Source organism: Gracilinanus agilis, chromosome 4 (assembly GCF_016433145.1).
Source record: "Gracilinanus agilis isolate LMUSP501 chromosome 4, AgileGrace, whole genome shotgun sequence".
NCBI classification, from domain to species: domain Eukaryota; kingdom Metazoa; phylum Chordata; class Mammalia; order Didelphimorphia; family Didelphidae; genus Gracilinanus; species Gracilinanus agilis.
The window spans coordinates 131,203,442-131,225,619 of record NC_058133.1 but is presented as its reverse complement, the minus strand read 5'-3'; the positions used below and the strand labels follow the sequence as shown (position 1 = coordinate 131,225,619).

The 22,178-nt window shown below is 37.3% G+C and overlaps 2 protein-coding genes across 2 annotated transcripts in view; one reads left to right on the top strand and one right to left on the bottom strand.

Moving 5' to 3' along the window:
- The window catches only part of BROX (BRO1 domain and CAAX motif containing), a 37,305-nt gene extending 28,833 nt beyond the window's left edge, over positions 1–8,472 (bottom strand). Inside the window, exons 1-2 of the mRNA XM_044672249.1 lie at positions 8,371–8,472; positions 4,735–4,873 (exon numbers count right to left, since the gene is read on the bottom strand). Of these exons, the coding sequence (XP_044528184.1) occupies positions 4,735–4,835 (101 nt within the window). The 5' untranslated portion in view covers positions 4,836–4,873; positions 8,371–8,472. The remainder of the gene's footprint in view (positions 1–4,734; positions 4,874–8,370) is intronic.
- Positions 8,473–8,832: 360 nt separating this feature from the next.
- Positions 8,833–22,178, top strand: part of AIDA (axin interactor, dorsalization associated) — a 42,525-nt gene continuing 29,179 nt past the window's right edge. Inside the window, exons 1-2 of the mRNA XM_044673145.1 lie at positions 8,833–9,079; positions 14,368–14,434. Of these exons, the coding sequence (XP_044529080.1) occupies positions 8,970–9,079; positions 14,368–14,434 (177 nt within the window). The 5' untranslated portion in view covers positions 8,833–8,969. The remainder of the gene's footprint in view (positions 9,080–14,367; positions 14,435–22,178) is intronic.

Here is a 22,178-nt window from a genome sequence, read left to right as displayed (position 1 = left end):
AAGCCAAACTCAACAAGATAGAGCCACAGGGCCCTCTTACTCAATTCAACCTAAAAGGTACACATATAAAGTTGAATCATCACGTATAAGGGACAGACACAACACCCCTCCCCCACCTACCACACTGAGACAGGACCCAGGCTGAGTAGGATACCAGGGCAAAGGATGCAACTGCCATGGAGTACCTTGGTACCACCACAGGAAGCTTAGGGCCCTGACTGTGCAATGGCAAAGAGGCAGCTGGCAGAGAGGAGGAGAGAGGAGGCCCAAAGGAAACTATCTTCACACTTCACACCTTCACCTTCAGCCTCTGCTGGCAGTAGGGGGAGATTTGGCCTCAGGGCACATTAATATAAGAGGTATATACTCCAGCAGCCTAATCTAGTTAATCAGCAGAGCAGAAAAGAAGCCCCTTTAGGGAAGAAAAGTCCAAACTCACAGATTCAGCAAATAAACAGAAGAGCAAGAATACAGCTAATAAAGAAGGGGAAAGAAGGAAAAAATATGAGTAAACAACAAAAAAAGAAATTACAGTCGACAGCTTCTATTCAGGTAATGAACAAAAAACAAAGGAGGACCCAGGAACAGCAAGCAAAAACTCAGAAACTCCAGTGAATTGGACACAGGCTCTGAAAGAATTTTTTTAAAAATTCAAAAAACAATTAAGAGAAGTTGAAAAAAACTGGGAAAAGAACTTAAAAAGCAAAATAGGTCATCTGGAAACAGAGACACATGAACTAAAACAAGAAAATAGCTTCATAAAAGGCAGAATTGGCCAGCTCAAAAACAAGAAAAAGAAAGTAAAAGAAAAAACAATGACCTAAAAATAGATTAAAGGAAAAAGAGGATAAAAAGTCAGGGATGAAATTCAATCTTTAAAAATTAGAAGCGAATGACTTCACAAGGCAGCAAAAATCAAAAAAATGAAAAAGTTGAGGAAAATATGAAATACTTCATTGATGAAACAACAGACCTGGAAAACAGATCCAGGAGAGACAATTTAAAAATTATCAAACTACCTGAAAATCATGACCAAAGAAAAAGCCTGGACATCATCCTATAGGAAATTATCCAAGAAAACTGCCCTGATATTCTTGAACAAGAGGGTAAAATAGAGATTGAAAGAATCCACAGATCACCTCCTGCTTTTCCAAGTACTCCTGAAGAAAAGATCAGACTTAAACAGAAAATTTGATGCCTAAACACAGAACTCAAGAGAATCACAAAAAGGTAATTAAGAAAGGGAAAAAATATTTTAAGGGACTCAATAAGGTCAAATGATTGGTGATGATATTGGTAACTCTTAAAAATTATTATTATCAGAATAGCTAGAAGAAGTATACTTAGAGGATACAGTGGTAAACTGTATAGGATGATATGACAATAAAATTAAAAAGCTAGGGGATACAAAAGAGGATAATACTAAGAGAAATAGGAAAAGAGATAAAATGGGGTAAATATAAATTTCAAAAAGAAGTGCAGGGGGAGGAGAGGGGAGAGAAGACCAACACAATGGAAAGGAGGAAGAGGTTGGTGACAGGTAATACTTAAATCTTACACTCAATGGAATCAGCTCAGAGAGGGAAGAATAGTCAGATCAACTGAGGCAGAGAATTGTATTGTACCCTACAGAGAAGAAGGATAATAAATGAGCTGTTGGGAAAGGGAGCAATACAATGGAGGGAGAGATTGGGTGGTTGTTTAAAAGGCACTATAGTAAGAGGGGAATAATAATAAGGGAGGAGGACTGACTAAAAGGGAAAAGTAGGAAAGGAGGGTAAGAGGGATAAGAGAAAAGGTAGAATTAAAGGAGAAAGTCAAAATGGAGGGGAATACACAGACAATAATCATAACTGTGAATGTGAATGGGATGAACTCACCCATAAAATGGAAGTGGAAACAGAATCCTACCATATATTGTCTACAAGAAACATACTTGAGGGAGGTAGACCCACACAGGGTAAAGATAAGAGGGTGGACAGAATTTACTGGGCTGCAACTGAAACAGGCAAGAATAGCAATTATGATCTCAGACAAAGCTAAAGTAAAAATAGATTTGATTAAAAGAGATAAGGAAGGTAATTACATCTTGATGAAAGGCAGTATAAATAACGAAGAAATATGCACAAAATGGTATAGCATCCAGATTTCTAAAGGAGAAACTAAAGGAGTTTAAGGAGGAAATAGATAGTAAAATCATACTAGTGGGAGACCTCAACCTTCCCTTATCAGAACTAGATAAATCAAACCAAAAAATAAATAAGAAAGAAATAAGGGAAGTGAATGAAATATTAGAAAAATTAGAGCTAATGGATATCTGGAAAAAAATAAATAGGAATAAAATGGAATATAGCTTCTTTTATAGCAGCACATAAGAGCATGTATGCAAAGACTGACCATAAACTAGGGCATAAAAATACTGCAAACAAATATAGGAAAGCAGAAATAATAAATGCAATTTTTCAGATCATAATGCAATAAAAATCATAATTAATAAGGGCTTATGGAATGGCAAATTTAAAACTAACTGGAAACTAAATAATCTAATTCTTCAAAACTGGTGGGTCAAAGAACAAATCAAAGAAACAATTACCGATTTCATTGAAGAGAATGACAACAAGGAAACAACATATTAAAATCTAAGGAATATAGTCAAAGCAGCACTCAGGGTAAAATTCATATTCCTGAGTGTATAATCAACAGATCAGAGAGGAAAGAGATCAAAGAATTGGGCATGCAACTTAAAAAACTAGAAAGAGAACAAATTAAAAATCCCCAGATAAAAACTAAATTGGAAATCCTAAAAATTAAAGGAGAAATTAATAAAATTGAAAGTAAAGGAACTATTGAATTAATAAATAAGACTAGGAGCTGGTACTTTGAAAAAAAACAAATAAAATAAAGTGCTGGTTAATCTAATTTAAAAAAGGAAAGAAGAAAATCAAAATAACAGTATCAAAGATGAAAAGGACGACCTAACCTCTAATGAAGAGGAAATTAAGGTAGTTATTAACAGCTATTTTGCCCATTTATATGGCAATAAATATGACAACCTACGTGAAATGGGTGAATATTTATAAAAATATAAACGCCTAGATTAACAAAAAAGGAAATAAGTAAATTTTCACTTTACTAATACATCAATCATGCTAGGAACTTTGTGCCTAAGTTTATCTTAATTTTAATTGTTATAGAACTTAACAGATATCTAGTCCAAACCATATATTTTACATATGAATAAATTAAGGCCTAAAGAGGTTAAAACTTGTCCAAAGTTATATAGCCACTTAGTAGCAGACCTGGAATTAAGTCTCTGATTTCCAAGCAAATAGTTTTATATGCTACCACACTGACCTACAAAACAAGCTTCTCTTTCTTATTTCCTTATTTCTACCTTTTAGAATCACCTTTTCTATTATATGGGTGGAAAATTTCACTTCTTAAGACCCTAATAATTAGTCAAGTCCCTATGAGTTTTCTATTGTAATACTTCTAAGAAGAGTCTCTTCCTATTCCTGTTGCTATCTCCCTAATCCAGGACTTTATAACTTCAAAACTATGATACAAAAACCTCCTAATTAGTGTATCCCCTACATCAGTGATTCCCAAAGTCGGTGCTACCGCCCCCTGGTGGGTGCTGCAGCTATCTAGGGGGGTGGTGATGGCCACAGGTGCATTTATCTGTTTATTATTATTAATAGCATTAATTGCTATTAAAATTTTTAAAAAAATTTCCAGGGGGCTAAGTAATATTTTTTCTGGAAAGGGGGCGGTAGGCCAAAAAAGTGTGGGAGCCACTGCCCTACATACTACTACTACTAAATCAATCTTACTAAAACATGCTTTCACCCAAATATTTTTCTGTTAAAAGATTTTCAAAAGCTCTTTGGTAATTATAAAATAAAATCTAACTACCAGTCTAAACCTTTATAGTGTTGCACAATTTAACACCAAAATACTTTTCCAAACTTACCCCCAATTGCTCCCTTGACAAACTTACAACTCCAATAAAGCTCATCTACTTCCTGATTGACACTGCAACATATAACACTTACTATGTACCAAGCACTATGCTAAGCACTTTACAATTATCTTATTTGATACTCCCCACAACCCTAAGAGATAGGTACTTTATTTATTATCTCCATTTTTCAGTTGAGGAAACTGAGACAAACAGAACAAGTCATGTCATATAGACAGTATCTGAGATAAGATTTTAATTCAGGTCTTTCCGACTCCAAGACAACATTCACCACCTGCCTAGTACTTTTTAAAAATTTTGAATATCCAATATCTAATCTCTGCCTCCCTCCCTTCTCTGTTTTTTTCAGTTTAAACCTAATGTAGAGTCCTTTTTTTTTTCATGAAATCTTCTGATTACTTTAAACCTCTATTCTTGACACACACTGTCTCTTGTAATTTAATCATATATTGATATGTGACATCTTTTGCATTTTTTCTACTTAAGTTTTTCAATGTAATTTAACAGTTCTGGCAAAGTGTAACCTCTCCTATGTTAAAAGAAAAAAAAACAAAGATAAAAATCAAAAAAGCAAGCCAAAAGTTCTCAAAGGTATAAAATTTTAAGATGTAGGGGTTTAACTTTTCACACAGTGTCTTTCCATCTAAGCTGCAATCTTTTAGGGGAGTAAATACATGCCATATTACTCTGTACTGTCCACAACACTCAGCAGGGCAAAATAGACAAAGCACAATGTTGGACTCAATTCTTACTTGCAAATTTTTGAAGCTGCAGGTGTTGTAGCTACACCATAATAATTAAAGGAAACAGGTGAGGTGGCTTTTAATGGGTTCCGATGAAACCAGTGTGTCATTTTCTCCAGATGTTTTCAATAGATCTATGTAAAGAAACCTAATACACAGAAGAAAAAAGTAGATTTGAATGTCAACAATGAAATATTTCATAAAGTGAACTCTATAATAAAGATTTTAAAATATGTATTACTGTTTTTCATTTTTACAATATACATTTTTGAATTGCTTTTCTATTTAAAAGACTGTCCTATATTTAAAACTGGTTTATATAAAATTTGTTAGAAATCTGACCTATACTAAACGTAGACTGCAAAATAATTTTGAATTTACTAGAACCAGTATAGCTGCTGTAAGGAGCCAAAGCAAACAATTACATAGAAGAATGATCTTCCAAAAAACCTATAATAATGTATCAGATATCACTAGATGTATGTTTAGAATCTAATGGGAAAGAGTAGTTTCCATAATTGTTTTTCATATATTGCACCAGATGCATATAATTCTTTAAATTTTCCCTATGACAAACATTTTCTCTTGCAGCAGTAGTAATAAAGATTATATGATTTAAAACAAATTTACTGTATTAAAAAAAGGTTAACTTCCACACTCTCTCATCTTAAGATGGTATAATTATTAACTGGTACAACACCAGTTATAGCTAATGTTTAAAAACAACATAATATCATTTTATTTTAAACCCTTACCTTGTCTTAGAATCAATACTAAGTATCAGTTCCAAAGTAGAAGAGTGCTATGGGTCAGGTAATTGTACAGCTAGAAAGTGTCTGAGGTCAAATTTGAACACAGGACCCTCAGTCTCTAGGCCCGGCTCCCTAGGCAACATAACTCATATATCACTTTGCAAAATGTTTTCTTCTTAACATTTTGATCAGGTGGATGGTACAAATTGTACTGCTCCAATTGTACTGAAGAGGAAAATGAGGCTGAGTAAGTCATTGATTCTATTATCCTATAAGTTGACAAATATACACCCAAGTTTAAGAAAAAGAATTTGAAGCCATATCTCCTGACTATACAAACCCACTTCTTCCTACTATACTAAATTGCTTCTGAAACTCATGATCATATAAAAATCTATACAAAATGAATTAGAAAGATACTAATCTGTACTGCTTTTACCGTTAGTATTAATGGTTAAAGACCAAAATTCATAAATCAAACGGTTTCAACTGAAAATTTCTTCCCTTTAAGACAAAAACCTTGATGGTCCTTTTAGCCTTAATTGGCTATTTATTAGAGATGATCCTAAGCAAATGGCAGTAACTGGCCTGACACTTAATAACAAGATTACTGATTTTAAAACTCCAAAGGACTTTAAAGGTATCCAATTCATATTAAATGTAAAAAATGTAAAGAAATTGAGGCATTGATCTTAAATAACTTGCCCCAGGTGCCTCAAATAATGAGTATCTGAAGTAGGAGTTAAACCTATGCATTGACTTGGAAGCAGACACTGTAATACTCTGCCTTTCAAGATTACTTCATGGTAGAATGATAATAGTCATCTTTGAAAATAAGTATTTAAAAGAAAAACTAACTTTTTATTTGAGTATCAGAGGCTGACAGTCTATGAACAAATGTTCTCTGGGAGGAAAGAAACTGTAAAGAGATGAGAATTAGGTTGGACTTTGAATATTCCCATTCTTATTTATATACCTCTATTTCATTTATGTACTCCTATTTCAAGGGGGCACTAGGTGGCTCAGTGGATTGAGAAGTAGACCTGGAGAAAGAAAATCCTGGGTTCAAATCCAACCTCAAGATACTTCCTACCTGTATAACCCTGCTCATGTGACTTAACTGCCATTATCTAGCCCTTACTGCTCTTCTACTTTGAAACATATAATCAGTATCCATTCTCAGATGGAAAGTAAAGGTTAGTAAAAAAAAGTACATTTCAAAACATTAGAATTAGATTTCTAGGCAGAATCATCTTCCAGAGATATTTTTTAAGAAGATCATTTATATAGGGTCCTTTAAAAAATTCAACTTTAAGCAAAACTAAATTCAATTAAGGAAGGGCAAGATTTACATAGAAACTAAAATTAGGAGGGAAAGGCTCCTTTAATTAGTAAACTTTCCCAGTGAGGTTAAGATTAAGTTTACTAAATTCACTGGCATAAGTTATAGGACCACTATATACTCAGTGAATATATTTGTCCAGTAGTTTTAATTTGAGGTTTTGGAAAAGGGTGATCACCTAATGAGTATTTTCCCAATACCTGTTCCAGTCAGTCAACAGGGTCCATAAAACATTAAACTAAAATCTAATTTATAAAAATATAAATTTTTAAAGTGACACTTTCTTGAGCAAATTTAATTTTCCCAATAAAAAGCAAAATTTGTTCATAACTAAAATAATCCCTTTGGGATTGAACAATCCCTATGGGAATTTGGAACTCACTAGATACTAATAATCCACTTCTTACAGAGGTAAGTTGTCTACAGTTTAATTGTGTAACACTCCATGTTCATCAACAAAAATATGAAAGCTTTCTGGTGACTAAATGGACCATATATCCATTTAGCCCTAATAAAATTAGTGCTTCTTCCAATTTCAGGTGAAGTCTTGAAGGGATATATCCAAAATACAATCTTTTGCTTAAGACAGCAGTTCCTAACCTAGGGTCCTTTAACTATTTCAATATATTTCGCTTGCATTGTAATCTATTTTATGCATTAATAAGCATAATTCCGAGAAGAGGATTCACTGGCTTCATCCAGGGGGTCCATGATACAAAAAAGGGCCCAGAACCTTTGCTGGGCAGGACTTTGGATTTCTTCCTCGGTCTTCCCAGAACCTTTCCCAAGCCTTCGTCTAGTCTTCCGAAAATTCTCGAGGAATAGCCGATCGTTGTGGGATGGTCTCCTAATCATCGTACTTGCCTTGTTTCTGGGACCACACTCAGACCCAGGGCGCCCCCAGAAGCAAGCACCCACTTCAGATACGGGTGGGAGTAGGTAGAGGGAAGGCAAATAAGTGTAAGAAGACTGGGTGCGCCCCTACGATGTACCCACTCACCTGAGCACAGAGCCACTACTTCCTGTTTGTTCACTCACCTCTTCCTTCTTCCTCTCACACCGTCCACAAGCTGGACTGGCTGCGCCTGCGTTATAGGGAGGCGCCTCCACATTTTCTCCGCCCCCCCCCTCCCTCCCAGTTCTCCCTCTTCCCCTCCTCCCATTCCTATTTGGACCTAGATGGTAGGGAGGAGCTGTGGAGTCGTTCCAATTGAAAGTCGATAGCATCAACCGCGGAGGGCAGGGGAACACTAATGCAAGCCGAACTCATCGTTCCCGAACCTTTAGGCAGATTGTCAGATGCCTTTCGAGGCTCAGGCGACGGGCTCTTGCGTACCCAGTACACAATAGTTCTGGGTACAGGTGGGATTGAGAGCACAGCCGAAGTGAGTGTGTCTTCTGGCTGAAGGCAGGAAAAAAAGGAAGAAGTTTCTCTAAGACACCCTCCCCTCGCCCCGTGTAGATGGAGAAGGGTGCTTCAATGACTGCGTCGTGTTGGGGGGCAGGCCCCCAAACAGAGAACAGGTTATAACAGATACATATTACACTCACCAAGCTTCTCAAGAGAATCGTGCAGCAGTTACTCCGGGGAAGCAGAGATGTCAGATCCCTCGAGCCTAAAACCAATAGGACTACGGGAAGTCGAAAACCTCGGGTTACTGAGCAAGGGTCACGTGACCCCAACAGCCTTGACAGACAACCAGGCAGAAACGCGCGTCCCTCGGAGACCGTTGCTACGGTGGCCAGCACTGCCCGTTCTTAACCCTTCACCCGTCTCTCCTCCCTCACGTTAGTGCCTGGGGAGTCGGGTAGCGGCCCCTCCCGGAACTCAAGAACAAAGAAGGAAGAGTTCTTTTGGTTTCTCTTCGAGACTTAAAGGCTTCAATAACAATGGCGGCTTCAGGCTCCTCCCGGCCGCCTCGGGGAGGCGGGGCCGGTGCAACCTAACACGGGAGGCGGGGCCTATGAGGGGCGGTTCATCCAGTGCCGCAAAGTTTGGCTGTGGCGGCAAATGGGCTTGGGCGGCTCCTGAGCGGGCGGTGGCGGCCACTGAAGCCGTTCCTCAGTACCCCGCGGATGCCGCGGCGCCAGTCCAAGATCATGGCTCCCTAGAACCCTCGGGCAGGGTTGGGGTGGGGACGGGACCGGCCATGTCTGAGGTGACCCGGAGTCTCCTGCAGCGCTGGGGCGCCAGCTTCAGGAGGGGCGCCGACTTCGACTCGTGGGGGCAGCTGGTGGAAGCGATAGACGAGTACCAGATGTGAGTGGATAACCCCGGGAGCTGGGCCCAGCGGGGCCATCTCCTTTCCCCAACCCCTTCTCTAACTGTCTCATGGTTGCGGTCCTCGGGGCAGGCAGGCGGCGCCTCCGGAGATGCCAAAGCCTGTCCCTGGAGGCCGCCCCGGTCTTTCCTCGGACCAGCTGGGGCCATTCAACAAGTAGGCGTGCCCCGCCCTTTTCGCCTGATCGCTGCCCCCTAGCCCAGCCGAGTCCCCCCTTCCCAGTCTTTACCGCCCGCCTGGGGCCGGCCTTCCCTCCTCGCCTCCCTGCCTTCTTCCTTCCTGCCTCCGCCCCTGCAGGTAGTGGCCCCTAGTAAAGAAAACTCCACGGCTGCTTAACCCGTTGGATGTTCCCCGCCCATGTCCCAGCGGTTTCCCGAATAGAGAAAAATAAAAAAATAAAATAAAAAAGTGGTCTCAGGCCCAGCGGAGAAAATGCCAGCCTGCCCTGTTTGCGTTTGGGGTCCCCCGGGGTTCCCTCCCCTCCCCCGCTTCTCCGTATTCCTTCCCGGAGGAGTGCGTTTTCACCGTACACCTCGCTGCGGTTTCAGTTTCAGAAACTGTTATTTGCTAGGCATCCAGTTCCACATCCCCACACCCTTTCTCTGTTCCTTTGGGTGGAGTCAGCTCCAGATTCGAGAAGGATTGAAAGCAAAAATGCGAATTCAACCCAGGATCTGACCAACTGCTAGCTCCCTCCCTCTTTCCTTCCTCTCTTCTCCTCCTTTGTGGATTGTGGATTTGTAGAACGTAGGCTTCCTGTGAGTGAAAGGAATTGCTTGATTCTTCCTATTTGTATCAGCCGTAGCGTTCCCAATACTCTGTAATACAAGTAGGCACTTAATAAATTTTTGTTGATGAAGTGGGTAAAAGATAGCTGCGAAAGTATCTGTGGGTACCAGCTTCTGAACATCCCTACCCGAATTACTTTCTGGGTTTTCCCAAAAGCTTGAAGGATACTTTAAAAATTATTGGTGACTTCTCTTTAACTTTTGTTTCCCAATATACTTCTTGCCCTTCCCCCTACCCACTGGCCATATCTTTAGTAAGGAAGAATATTTTAAAAGAAATTTAACAAAACTTGCAAACCTATCTGGCTTAGAGTATATGCAATGTTCCAAATCTCCGCAAAGGGAGGGAAATGGATTTTCTCAAATAAGATGGTCACTAGAATTACACAGCTTGTCAGTTTTTTGTCTTTTCATTTCATTTGTTGCTGCATATTTTGTTTTCTTGGTTCTACTATATTCATTTAAAAATAATTCTAGAGGGATATGCTATGATACACTGAGATGAATTTCTAATTCATTTGTGGTACTATATTCAAAGTAACTGTCAAAATGATCTGACTATGCAGATGCACAAGATTATACTTAGGCTAATCCTAGAAGTACTATGGCAAACAGTTCATATTTGAAATTTTTTTTTTTAAACCCTTAATTTCTGTGTATTGGCTCATAGGTGGAAGAGTGGTAAGGGTGGGCAATGGAGGTCAAGTGACTTGCCCAGGGTCACACAGCTGGGAAGTGTCTGAGGCTGGATTTGAACCTAGGACCTCCTGTCTCTAGGCCTGACTCTCAATCCACTGAGCTACCCAGCTGCCCCCATATTTGAAATTTTTTAGCAAGTTGACAAAACCTTATTGTACAGCTATGGATTAGCTTTTTGAAGAAAACTGCACATCACCATGAGAAGTTAGAATAGGTCCTTATTTAGTAGAGGGATCAATGACTATAATTTGGTCTTAGTTCAGAAAAGAAAGTCTTTTATTGCCAATTAAAAAAAATATTAGTATATGTGAATGAAATATTTTCTCCTAAGTATCTCTTGGATTGTTTAGGACTTGATAAATGACCTCTAGTCTGGATAGAGAGATTCTCAGTCTCTTTGGCTGCATCATCATCCATATTGTACTCCTCTAAATATGGGTATATCTCAAGTCTCTTCTCTCTGGGTTCTCTCACCAGCTTCCCTTTGTTCAATTTTCTTTACATGGATGATTCCCAGATGTATAATTTCTAGCCTTAAACTTTTTCTTGAGCTCTGTCCTTCATCACCAGATGCCTCTTAGTCATTTCAATCTGGATGTCTTGTAAGCATCGCAAACTCAACATGTCTAAAACAAACCTTGTTCTCCCCAAACCCATTTTCCAGACTTATCTATTTTTGTTGAGAGCATCACCATTCTTGTAGTCATTAAAATTAGCAGCCCTGAAGCATCATCAATTTCTTACTTTTCCTCATCCCACATATCCATTTGCCAGGTCTTGTTCATTTTACTTTCATATCATGTTCCACATCCATACTCTTTTTTTTTTCTCCTGTGTCCCTCATTCAAGTCCTCATTGATTCTCACTTATCCTATTGGAATAGCCTTCTAATTGTTGCCCCATCTTGAATGCTTCCCCCCTGCTCCAGTCCATCCTTTATAGAGTTGTCATTGAGATTTTCCTAAAGCATAAATTTTACCATGCCACTCCCTTGCTTATTTCCTTTAGAATCATACAAACTTATTGCAGATTCTTCTGGCATTTAAAGGCCTTTACTATTAGCTCCAATCCAGTTTTTTAAGCTTAACCAATATGCAATAGACACTTAATGTTTATTGAATTGTTCCTTAGAATATTCCAGGTCTTGTCATCTCAGGGCATTTGTCCATTATGCTTCCCATACCTGTAATGTATTTCTTCCTTACTCCAAGCATGTAGAATCCCTAGTTTCCTTTCAAGCTCAACTCAAGTAACTCCTCCCCAAATGAAACCTTTCCTAATCTTTCTGGCTGCTAATGTTTCCTCCCCCAGATTACCTTCTAATTTGTAATAATTGATATAAAAATCTTTTCTAATCAGTCAAAAAGCATCTTAAGTGCTTATTTAATTCCAGACACTGTGTTAAATGTTAAAGTTACAAAAATAAAAGGCTAAAATGGACCCTGCTCTCAGTAGTTCTCATTCTGATTGACTCAACATATAAGTAACTAGATATATATGTTAGAGACAGAGTAGATGGGATATGTGTGAGAGATGTTATACATATGAAATTAATAGGTCTTGGCATCAGTTTGGATATAGGAGGTGAGAGACAGTGAAATCTTGAGGATGACATCTAGGTTGTGAACTAAGGATGTTGTTGTCCCTAACAGTAACAAGGAAGTTTGGAAAGGGAAAAGTTTTAGTAGGAAAGATAATGAGTTCAGCTTTGTACCTGTGGAATTTGAAGATGTCTACTGAACATCCAGTTTGAGATGTTTAAAAGGCAGGCAGGGATATGAGACTGGAGGTCAGCAGAGAAGTTAAGTCAGGGTAGGTAAATTTAAGAATAATTAGCATAGAGATGATTATTGAATCCATAGAAACTGATGACACTACCTGGTAGAATAAGCAAAGTGAAGTAAAGCAAAGAAAATTAAGATAGGATGAAATTTTATTTGAAAGTAAAACTATATTTTGTGTCAGTTATTGTACCTGGTCTTTCTATTATTTAGATTATGAGTAGCTGGTGGAAATCTGTATATATTGAATATAGTCAGTAACTATTCTCTATGTTTAATGTAATGAGCTTCATGCCTGATTTTGAATCTTTTGTGGATTAGGAAAAGATAATATGAATCCCATCTTAAAACATTCTCAACAAGTAGATCTGAGGTATGATACCTTTTAGGACTAAACAATTAGCTTAGAATTACTTTTCATAATCCAGATTCTTATTAAAAATTGTCATTTCAGAATTTCTTGGCTGCCAAAAAAACTTTGGACTAGTGACACAGACTTACTGATACTTTCTGTTTAAAAGTACCACTTATCTTAGTATAGTATTATCGTTAAGTGAGAGTGGTTGCCTTTAATTGTTATAGCCAGTTGAAGGCTAGTATTTCTATCAGGCTGTAATATTCTCTATATTTGAAACTGGTGACTATTGGATGCCTGTGGCATTGACTAAAAATACAAGTAACACCATTAATTATTGTTATTTGTTGTTATAAACTGATAAAGGTTTTTGTTGTTGTTGTTTAATTCATAGATATTTTATTTTCCCAATTACATATAATAAAAAGTTTCAACATATGTTTTCCAAAATTATATGATCCAAACCATTTCACTACCTGCCTTTCCTCCCATTTCTTGGAGATGGTAAGCAATTTGATCTGGGATATACATGTATTATTATACAAAATATACTTCCATGTTTGTCATTGTCATAAGGGAATACTCATACAAAACCAAATACCCAAATAAAACAAAATCCAAAATAAAGATTCTCTATGTTTAGTGTAATGAGCTTTATGCCTGATTTTGAGTCTTTTGTGGGTTAGGAAAAGATAATATGAATCCCATCTTAAAACATTCTCAACAAGTAGATCTGAGGTATGATACCTTTTAGGACAGAACATGCTTTGATCTGCATCTGACCCCAGTAGTTCTTTTTCTGGAGTTAGACAGCATTCCCTATCTTAAGACCTTCAGAACTGTTCCAGATCCTTATAGATCTTTCCAGCTTTTTCTGAAATTATCTAGTTCATCATTCCTTACAGCACAATATTATTCCATCACCAACATATACCACAATTTGTTCAACTATTCCCCAATTGATGGACATTCTCTCAATTTCCAGTTCTTTGCTGCCACAAAAAGAGATGATATAGGTATACACACACACACACACACACACACACACACACATATGTATACATACATATGCATATAATTTTTTTTTTACAAGTAGGACCTTTCCCCTAAGGGTCTTAAAATAGCAGTTACTTTTCTAGTAATGTCTTCACTTACTGGCACTTCAATTCAAACTAGTAAAATGTTGTGAAAAGTACTATATTGTTATTGGATCATGGAATGTTGGTTGAGAATAGATCTAGATTAAGTTGGTAAATCCATATCTTGTAAGTATGAGAGCCTAGGTGGCAGGGCAGAAAGAGTGCTAGACTTGGAGTCAAGATCATCTGGTTATATCACTTTCTCAGCTATGTGTGACCTTGGGCAAGTCACTGAACCCTCTTCAACCTCACTTTGCTTGTCTGTAAAATAAGAATAATAGCACCTACTTCACAAGCTGGTCATTAGTGATGTGTAAAGGACTTTGAAGTTCTATAAAGTTCTACATAATAAATAAGTTAGCTTTTGTTATTATTCTGAATTTTGTGATACTTTTTTGGCTCTTGTTTCTAAAGGTTTGAATTGCGTCACATTATTGTGTGAGAAAACACTCAAAATCTTTTCTGTGTACAAAAGAATAGTACTAAAACTTTTTTCTCTTATAGATTAGCAAGACACCTTCAGAAAGAAGCTCAGGCTCAACATAATTCGGAATTCACAGAAGAGCAAAAGGTAGTATTTTAATACCCATTAAGTATAAAAAAACCCATATGAAGTAATGTTAAAAAAACAAAGTAAGTGTTATGGTGTTATGCTTTTGAGTAAAAATGATTCTCATTTTCTTTTTTTGGACACTGAACTATTAGAATAACTTGGACAAGAAGTGACTATATGTTCTTATATATTCACTCATCTAGGGCTATACTAACTACAAATAATTCAAAAACCTGTGCAGAATTGGTGGGAGGCAACTATACCTATTTTTTTTTAACCCTTACCTTCAGTCTTAGAATCAATATTGTGTATTGATTGCAAGGCAAAAAGGTGATAAAGGCTAGGCAGTGGGGTTTAAGCAACTTGCCCAGGATCACACAGTTAGGAAGCATCTGAAGCCAAATTTGAACCCAGGATCTCCTCTCTTTAGGCCTGGCTTGAAATCCACTGAGCCACCTAGCTGTCCCTGGCATCTGTTTTTTGGAGGCAAAAATAAAGGATTTGATGAATCTACTACCTTTGTCTTTCACTAGAGAATGGCTAAAGTAAAGCATGGCATAAAAAGAGCATTGGATTTGGAGCCTAAAACCTGGCTTCCAGTTTTGACCTGGACATTTAAGTACCCATATTACTTTGGGAAAGTCACTTCATTTGTGAGTCTCAATTTCTTTATTTGTAAAGTGCTATGTGATTTCTATACAAGTCATTCTGGTTCTAGAATCATCTGATCCTAAGCACTCTAGGTAATTGCTTTTCTCCTTACTACCTATTTAACCATCTCTTTTCATCTCACCCCCAACTTCAAGTTGGATTGGGGAGGATTATTATTAATTATTAATCTTCTGTTCATTCTCCTAAAACTAAGCGGTAGTATTCGTAGGAAGTTCGTGGCCTTAGAAATGTCATCTGTCTTCCTATTATATCAAAAAGAGGAGATAATCCAAAGATTTTTAGACTTATAGAATTAGAGCTGGTGGACCCTTAGAGAGCATTATTCCAACCTTCTCATTGATACATTTATCTCTTCTTTAAACATCCCCAGCAAGTGCTTATCTACTCTCTTTTTTAACACATTCAGGGACAGAAATGCTGCACAAGATAATCCATATTTAGACAGCTCTGGTTATTCTCCCTATAATTCCCATTATGAAGAAATATAAGGAAGCACCTTATATTTTATTCCTGTTCTTTAAGATATCTTGCTTTATATTAATATTGGGTTGTGTAGATTAGGAACTATGTTCATTTGTAGAATTTTCATCCTGGGTGGAGCCATGATGGTAGCTTAGTAGCAGCAAAAGCCAAAACCATTCTGACTATTCTTCCAAATCAATCTGTAGAAGTCACCTCAAAAGGACAGGACTCAAAGCAGGATGAGTGAGGAGTACTCTTCCATTGAACACAACTTGAAAGGAAGGCAAAGAGAATTGAATTTAATAGGATAAGGGGGAGCTGGAAGCAAAACTTTGAACAGAGGAGTGCTAGCTGACCATACACCCCCACCTACTACACCACAGTCAGGACCAGGGCATGGGCCAGCCTCAGGAACCCGGGACAGGGCTACACCAGCAAGGGAGCACCTCAGATCCATCCCTTAAGGTCTTGGGCCCTGGCAACAGCACAGCCTGCAGAGAGGTTGGATAGTACATCTGGCTAGACCCTTTCTAAGCCACTGAGGCTGGCTACATCGAAGACTTAGCCCCAGGGCAAAAGTCAGCAGAGGAGAAATAATCAGCTAACAGCTTTCAGAGTTCCCAGTCCAAAGGCAAAAAAAAAAAAAAAAAAAAAGGATGGGAAGATGAGTACATAGCAAAAGAAACATTTGACCCTCAAAAATTTTTACAGAGAAAAAGAGCAAAGAACAGAACCAATAGGAGACGAGATTGAAGTAACCACATGCAAGACTTAAAACAAAACAAAACAGGAATTGGTCACAAGCTCTAGAAGAACTCAAAAAGGAATTAAAAAACCAAATAAGACAGGTTAAAGAAAAATGGGGAAAAGAAATGAATGTAGTGCAAAAAGAAAACAACAGCTTAAGTAAAATTGGTCAACTGGAAAAAGTGGCATAAAAATCCAGTGCAGAAAAAAAGTGTCTTTAAAACAGAATTGATCTATTGGAAAAAGGCAAAAAAAAAATCCAGTGAAGAAAAGTAGAATGGATCGAATGGAAAAGAAAGATCAAACAGTCATGAAAGAAATTCAGTTTTTAAAAACTAGAATTGGGTAAATAGAAGCCAATGATTTATCAAGACCTCTATAAGGATGATATTAGAAAATAATCTTGTTATATTAATTTAGAGATAAGAAGTTCAGAAGCTGGCTTGAGAAAGTTTCAAACTTTCTTGGCTTGGAGTTTCAAACAGCTAAGACAAAGTGTCCGTTTCAAGTTTAATGGTTTTTCTGTAACAGTTACTCTTTGGGTGTGGCAGTTGGTCTCTGGCAGTTGGCAGAGTCACTCATAGAGAATCTCTCTGGGGGCTTGGAGGAAGTGACTTCTTTCTCCCCCCCCCCCCCTCGCTCTCTCACTCTCTTACTCTCCCTCTCTTCCTCCCTCCCTCCCTCCCTCTCTCCCTCTCTCCTTCACTATTTGAGGTAGAAGAAAAGGAGAGAAAGACCTGAAAGAGCTTAGTATTTTCTTTTTTCCAGCTTGGGAAACACTGTTGACTATCTGTTGCTGTTTTATAGATTGTTTTAACTCTGAAAAGACCAAAGAAAACCCTGGTCTTTGGTTTGGACTCTTGAGTCTGTTAAGGCTTTTTGCAAATAGGATATTAGTGTCATTTTCATCTGTAACAGCACAATTGTATAAATGGAAATTTAAAGAAAATTATCTTATTCTTTACTTCCACAAGGGCAAAAATTGCTAGTCTTTTATTTGGACTTTGTGAGAGTAAAACCCCTACCCACTTTTATGATTATAATAGTATTAGCCTTTATGATTGATTATTTTAATAACATAATGTTAGTTTTGAGTAAATAGTTAAAGTGATACAGATTGCTTTATAAAATTTATAGGGATTAGCTAAGAAAGTTACAGTTTAGGGTGTGTAAGAATTTTAATTTAGGTTTCATGCTAAATATGAGAATTCTAAAGTAATATTGTGGCCACCGATTTAAAAATATTAGCTTAAATCAAAATGACTTTTAATAGCTTTTACAGAGGTAGAAAGAGTGAAAGTGAAAAAACTTAAAGAGACTGAAAGTACTGCCTAGCAAAATACCCTAAATTTAATCCTAATGTCTCCAGACTACAAATACAAATCCGAAAGTGAATCTCATCAGAATCCAAAGTCTTAAATAGGAAGCCAAAATTTGAAGAGCCAAGAGATGCTGAAGAATCCACTGAGAACCTTCAGGGCACACAAGGCCAAGACTGCCAAGAATCTCACCAGAAACCAAGCTGAAGGGAGCAGAGAGAACTAACCATAGAACTAAGGAATCACTCCACTCACCACTGCAGATCCAAGGAAAGAGTCTTCTCCTCCAGTCTTGATCATAGAAGCAGAGAGAAATCACTGAATCCTCAGGCTATCCTTCTTAAAGCAGTTTTCTTCCCATTGCTCTCCTCCCACTTTATTGATTAACTTATAAGTTGCTGATTGATAGACAAAGAAAGTCTGATTCACTCTTCACAGATGGCATCAAATCTTATTTATATCTTTTGACCTTAAGCCTATAACCAAAAGTTACTACTACTACCAAGCCCTCTACACCCTGCTTTGGGTGCAAGCCCAAGATGGTCCCAAGGAGAGGGAGACTTGCTTTGGGTCAGGAAGGAGGGGGAGGCCTACCTTAAGAGATGCAGGCCTGCTTTGGGTGCAAGCTCAAGACTGTCACACAGGAGGAGGACCCCTCTTGTTAAAGCTACCAAAAGTGCAAAAGGCCTTTGAAAGGTCAGCAATAATAATAGACTTAAGTTACCACCCAAAGTAATCTTCTTTCCCATTCACTAGCTCAATCAGCACTTGCATCACTAAGAACCACCTATGTGAAAAATATAAGCATCTTTTCTTTTTTTGCATCACTGTCACTATATCAAGATTTTTCTCTATAAAAAAAAGGCCATCTAAGGTTTGGGGTCTCTGGTTCTGATGGGACCAGGGTCCAGCTTTACTGTGAGGTGGGCCTCCTCTCAATAAACCTATTATTTAGCTTGGAGTTCTATATTGATGTGATAAATTTTCATCACACCTTTTAATAAAACAAAGCTAAATACAAAAATTCCGGCTTTCAGTTTTACAGAGGGAAATGGGTAGAAATTTAAAGTTGAAGTAGTACCAAGTTGTGTAGTTTAGACTGATTCATAATATTACAGCCTTGCTTTTAGAACATTTCAGATGGTGAAGTTGATCAACAGTTTATTGATTCTCATTTTAAGTGACTCTTCCGAGGATATCAAATAAATCTTTAGTATAAATAAATGCTAAAATAGTGAGAGTTCATAAATCCATAGTTTTAAAATTAATAGTTTGATAATTATAGATAATTTTTCTTAGAAGTTATTCTTCCTATTTTTTTTGTAAATAGTTTGTTAAAAAGTCACTAATAACTTTTTTCGAATATTTTATTGATGCCTTTCAAAAACATCACTCTCTGCCAGTAGAGACCTGCAAGGAAACATAGTTAAATAAAACAAGCCAACATCTGACAATTTATGTCACACCCATAGTCAACCATCTCTTACGATGGCAGGTACTGTATATTTCACATTTATTACTCTGCGTTTGATTGTTCTCAGCATTGGCCAAAGTTTCAATGTCTTTTGGTATAATTTTTCTTTATAATATTGTGGCCATTGGGTAAATTGTATTTTTAGTTTTCCTTACTTTTCTCTACATTAGTTTATACAAGTCTTGCCTAGTTTCTTCATATACTTATAATTTCTTTTTTAATGGTACCATAATATTCATTGCATTCATATATTGTGTTCACCAATTCTTAAGTTGATAGGCACCCACTTTTTAAAAAAAATTTTACTACCAAAAAATTCTGCTCCATATGTATAGTTAACATGTTATAACATGTTTTCTCTGCCTTTGATCTCCTTGAGGCATGAGCACAGAAGTGGTATTGCTAGGTCATAATGACCCTTTAGCATAACTCCAATTTGTTTGTCACAATGGTTGGACCATCTAATAGCTCCTCCAACATTTACTTTTATTTTACATTAGTGTATTTGTCTTCTAGCCCCTCCATTATCAGTATTTTTGAAGACAGAATACTCTATATGAGGTTTCTTAAAGTGAAACATCTTATAGAACAATGAATACAGGAGTTAAAATTTGTTACTCCTTGCACATTTGTTTTCAAGGTTTGAGAGAATAATTTCTGAGTCAATCAGAAATTTGTTAGTACTGTGATTTATTCTAGCAGAAAGCTATGTATGTCAGGAATGGAAGTCATTAAATGTTAAGCAGGTTCGTAAATTAGTTAAAAAGTAGTAAATAATCAGAACCTTAAAAAGTGTTTAGTGTTTTTCTTTTCTCAGTTGTTTTTTTTTTTTAAGACTAGGGGTCTCCCTATCGTCCAAGCTGAAAAAATAGTAGTTTCAAAACTGATTGGTTGTTTTCATGACCGAGACCAGTTTGCTCTACTTTAGTCCTATGGGCCCAGGGGCTCACCATATTATCACTAGATTCACTGTAGATTCTCAGTAGGTTTTAACACTACTGCAGCTAAGAACTCCCAGGCTTTAAACAATATATCAGTCTCAGCCTTTCCTAGCAGCAGGGATTGGTATCTGTATATATCACCATGCTTGGGGAATTATGCTTTTCTATTAGTGTGCATTTCCTTAAATCTGGTCTGACACAGAATATTCATTTGTTGTTACATTTATTCATTGTACATTTATTGTTTCCTAGACAAAGTAGTCATTTTTTTTTCAAAAGAAACACTTTGGAAAAGCTGATTCTGAGTTACCCCTTATCAGAATAGCCAATTTCCCTCAGTAGAAAGTAGGAATTGACTTCTTATTGGGCAATTACCAGTGTAGACTTAATTATCATATTTGAAAAGGAATATTATTGTCAAGTAGCCCAACGACAAACCCATAGAAAACTATATTTTTCTTACTTGTACATGTGTATGCCTGTTTTAAGATGCAATGTGATTGCAATAATATTAGCTGTGAATATAATAGGGTAGAAAAATCTATAAGTCCATGAAATTCACATACTACATGCCTTGCTTCTTGCTGAAATATGAACATCAGAATAGTTATATAAACTAATAGCTGAGGAGTGTGTGTATTAAATGGGCACAAATTGGAAAGTTAGTTAAGAAAAGTTCATCTTTATCTTGATGACATTTTGATCTTTTAATTTCTGTAAGCTTCTTTTATGTCTTTCTTTTTGTCATCCTTCATCAGCTTCCATGGGTTTGTTCATCCTCTCTGAAGATGACTGCCCTAAAATCTCTCTTGAACTCATCTCAAAACAAGTTAACAATATTTATTAATCAGCTACTATGTGCCGGACATTGAATGAAGCACTGGTGATACAAAGAAAGGCAAAAGATAGTCCTTGCTTTCAAGGAGTTTACAATCTTCATGTGAGAAGGACAAAGGAGGGGATGGTGGCAGAAACCATTGGCAAGGGGAAAAGGAACATCTATAAGTGTCCTAAATTTTTTTCCAGAGAAAGATGTGGCCAGGTTCCCAGCAAACAATTAGGTAGAAAAAAGTATAGACCGGAGAAATTGGAATTCATCTTAGAGGGAAGGCACTAGAATTAAGGGGGAAATACTGGTAGAAGGTGGCATTTTAATTAGGATGCAAAAGAAGTCAGGGAAGTCTGGAAATGGGTCAGAAGAAAATTCCAGAAATGTGGGACAAGCAGTGAAAAATGCAAGTTCAGAGACAATGTCATATGCAACAAATAGACCAGTGTCACTGTATTGCTGAGTAACTGAGAGTATGGTATAAGAAAACTAGGAAGTTAGGAAGAGGTCAGGCTATGAAGAGCTTTAAAAGATAGGATTTTCTGTTTGATTCTAGAGATAATAAAAGGCTACTAGAGTTTATCAAATAAGAGAATGGCATGATTAAAACCTACACTTTAGGAAGTAAAGGTTGAGATGAGTAGAGGATGAATTGGAGTGAGGAGAGACTTGGCAAGGATACCAATTAGAAAACTACTCCAATAGTTGTGAGGTAAGAGTTTACACCACCAGTGGTGGTGGTATCAGAGGAGAAAAAGGGGCTTATATAAGATGTTTCAGAGATAGACTCAACAGGACTTGGCAATAGATTATATGGGAAAAAGCGGTGGGGGGTAGAGAATGAGAAATAGAGTAAAGGATGACACTGTGTATGTGAGCCTAGGTAACTGAGAGGATGATGGTACCTTCAACAGTAATAGGGAAGTTTTGAAGGAGACTGGGAAGATTTGGAGAAGTTAATGAGTTCAGTTTTAGCTATGTTGAATTTAATATATCTATGGGATGTCTGGTTTCAGATATCCAATATGTAACTAATGACACAAGACTGGAATTCAGGAGAGAGAGTATGGATGGATAAATATATTTGAGAATTGTTTGTATGGAGATGAAAATTAAAACTGGATCCAGTTAAAATACTATAGAAGGGAAAAGCCCAGGACAAAGCCTTTAGGGATCCTCATAGTAGCAGGCATGTGGAAAGTTAAGAGAAGAACCCAGAGAGGGTTGTCACAAAAACTTAAGAGACTTTCAAGAATAGGTTGATCAGCAGTGTCCATAGATAGATCCAGAAGGATGAGGACTGAGAAAAAGCTATTAG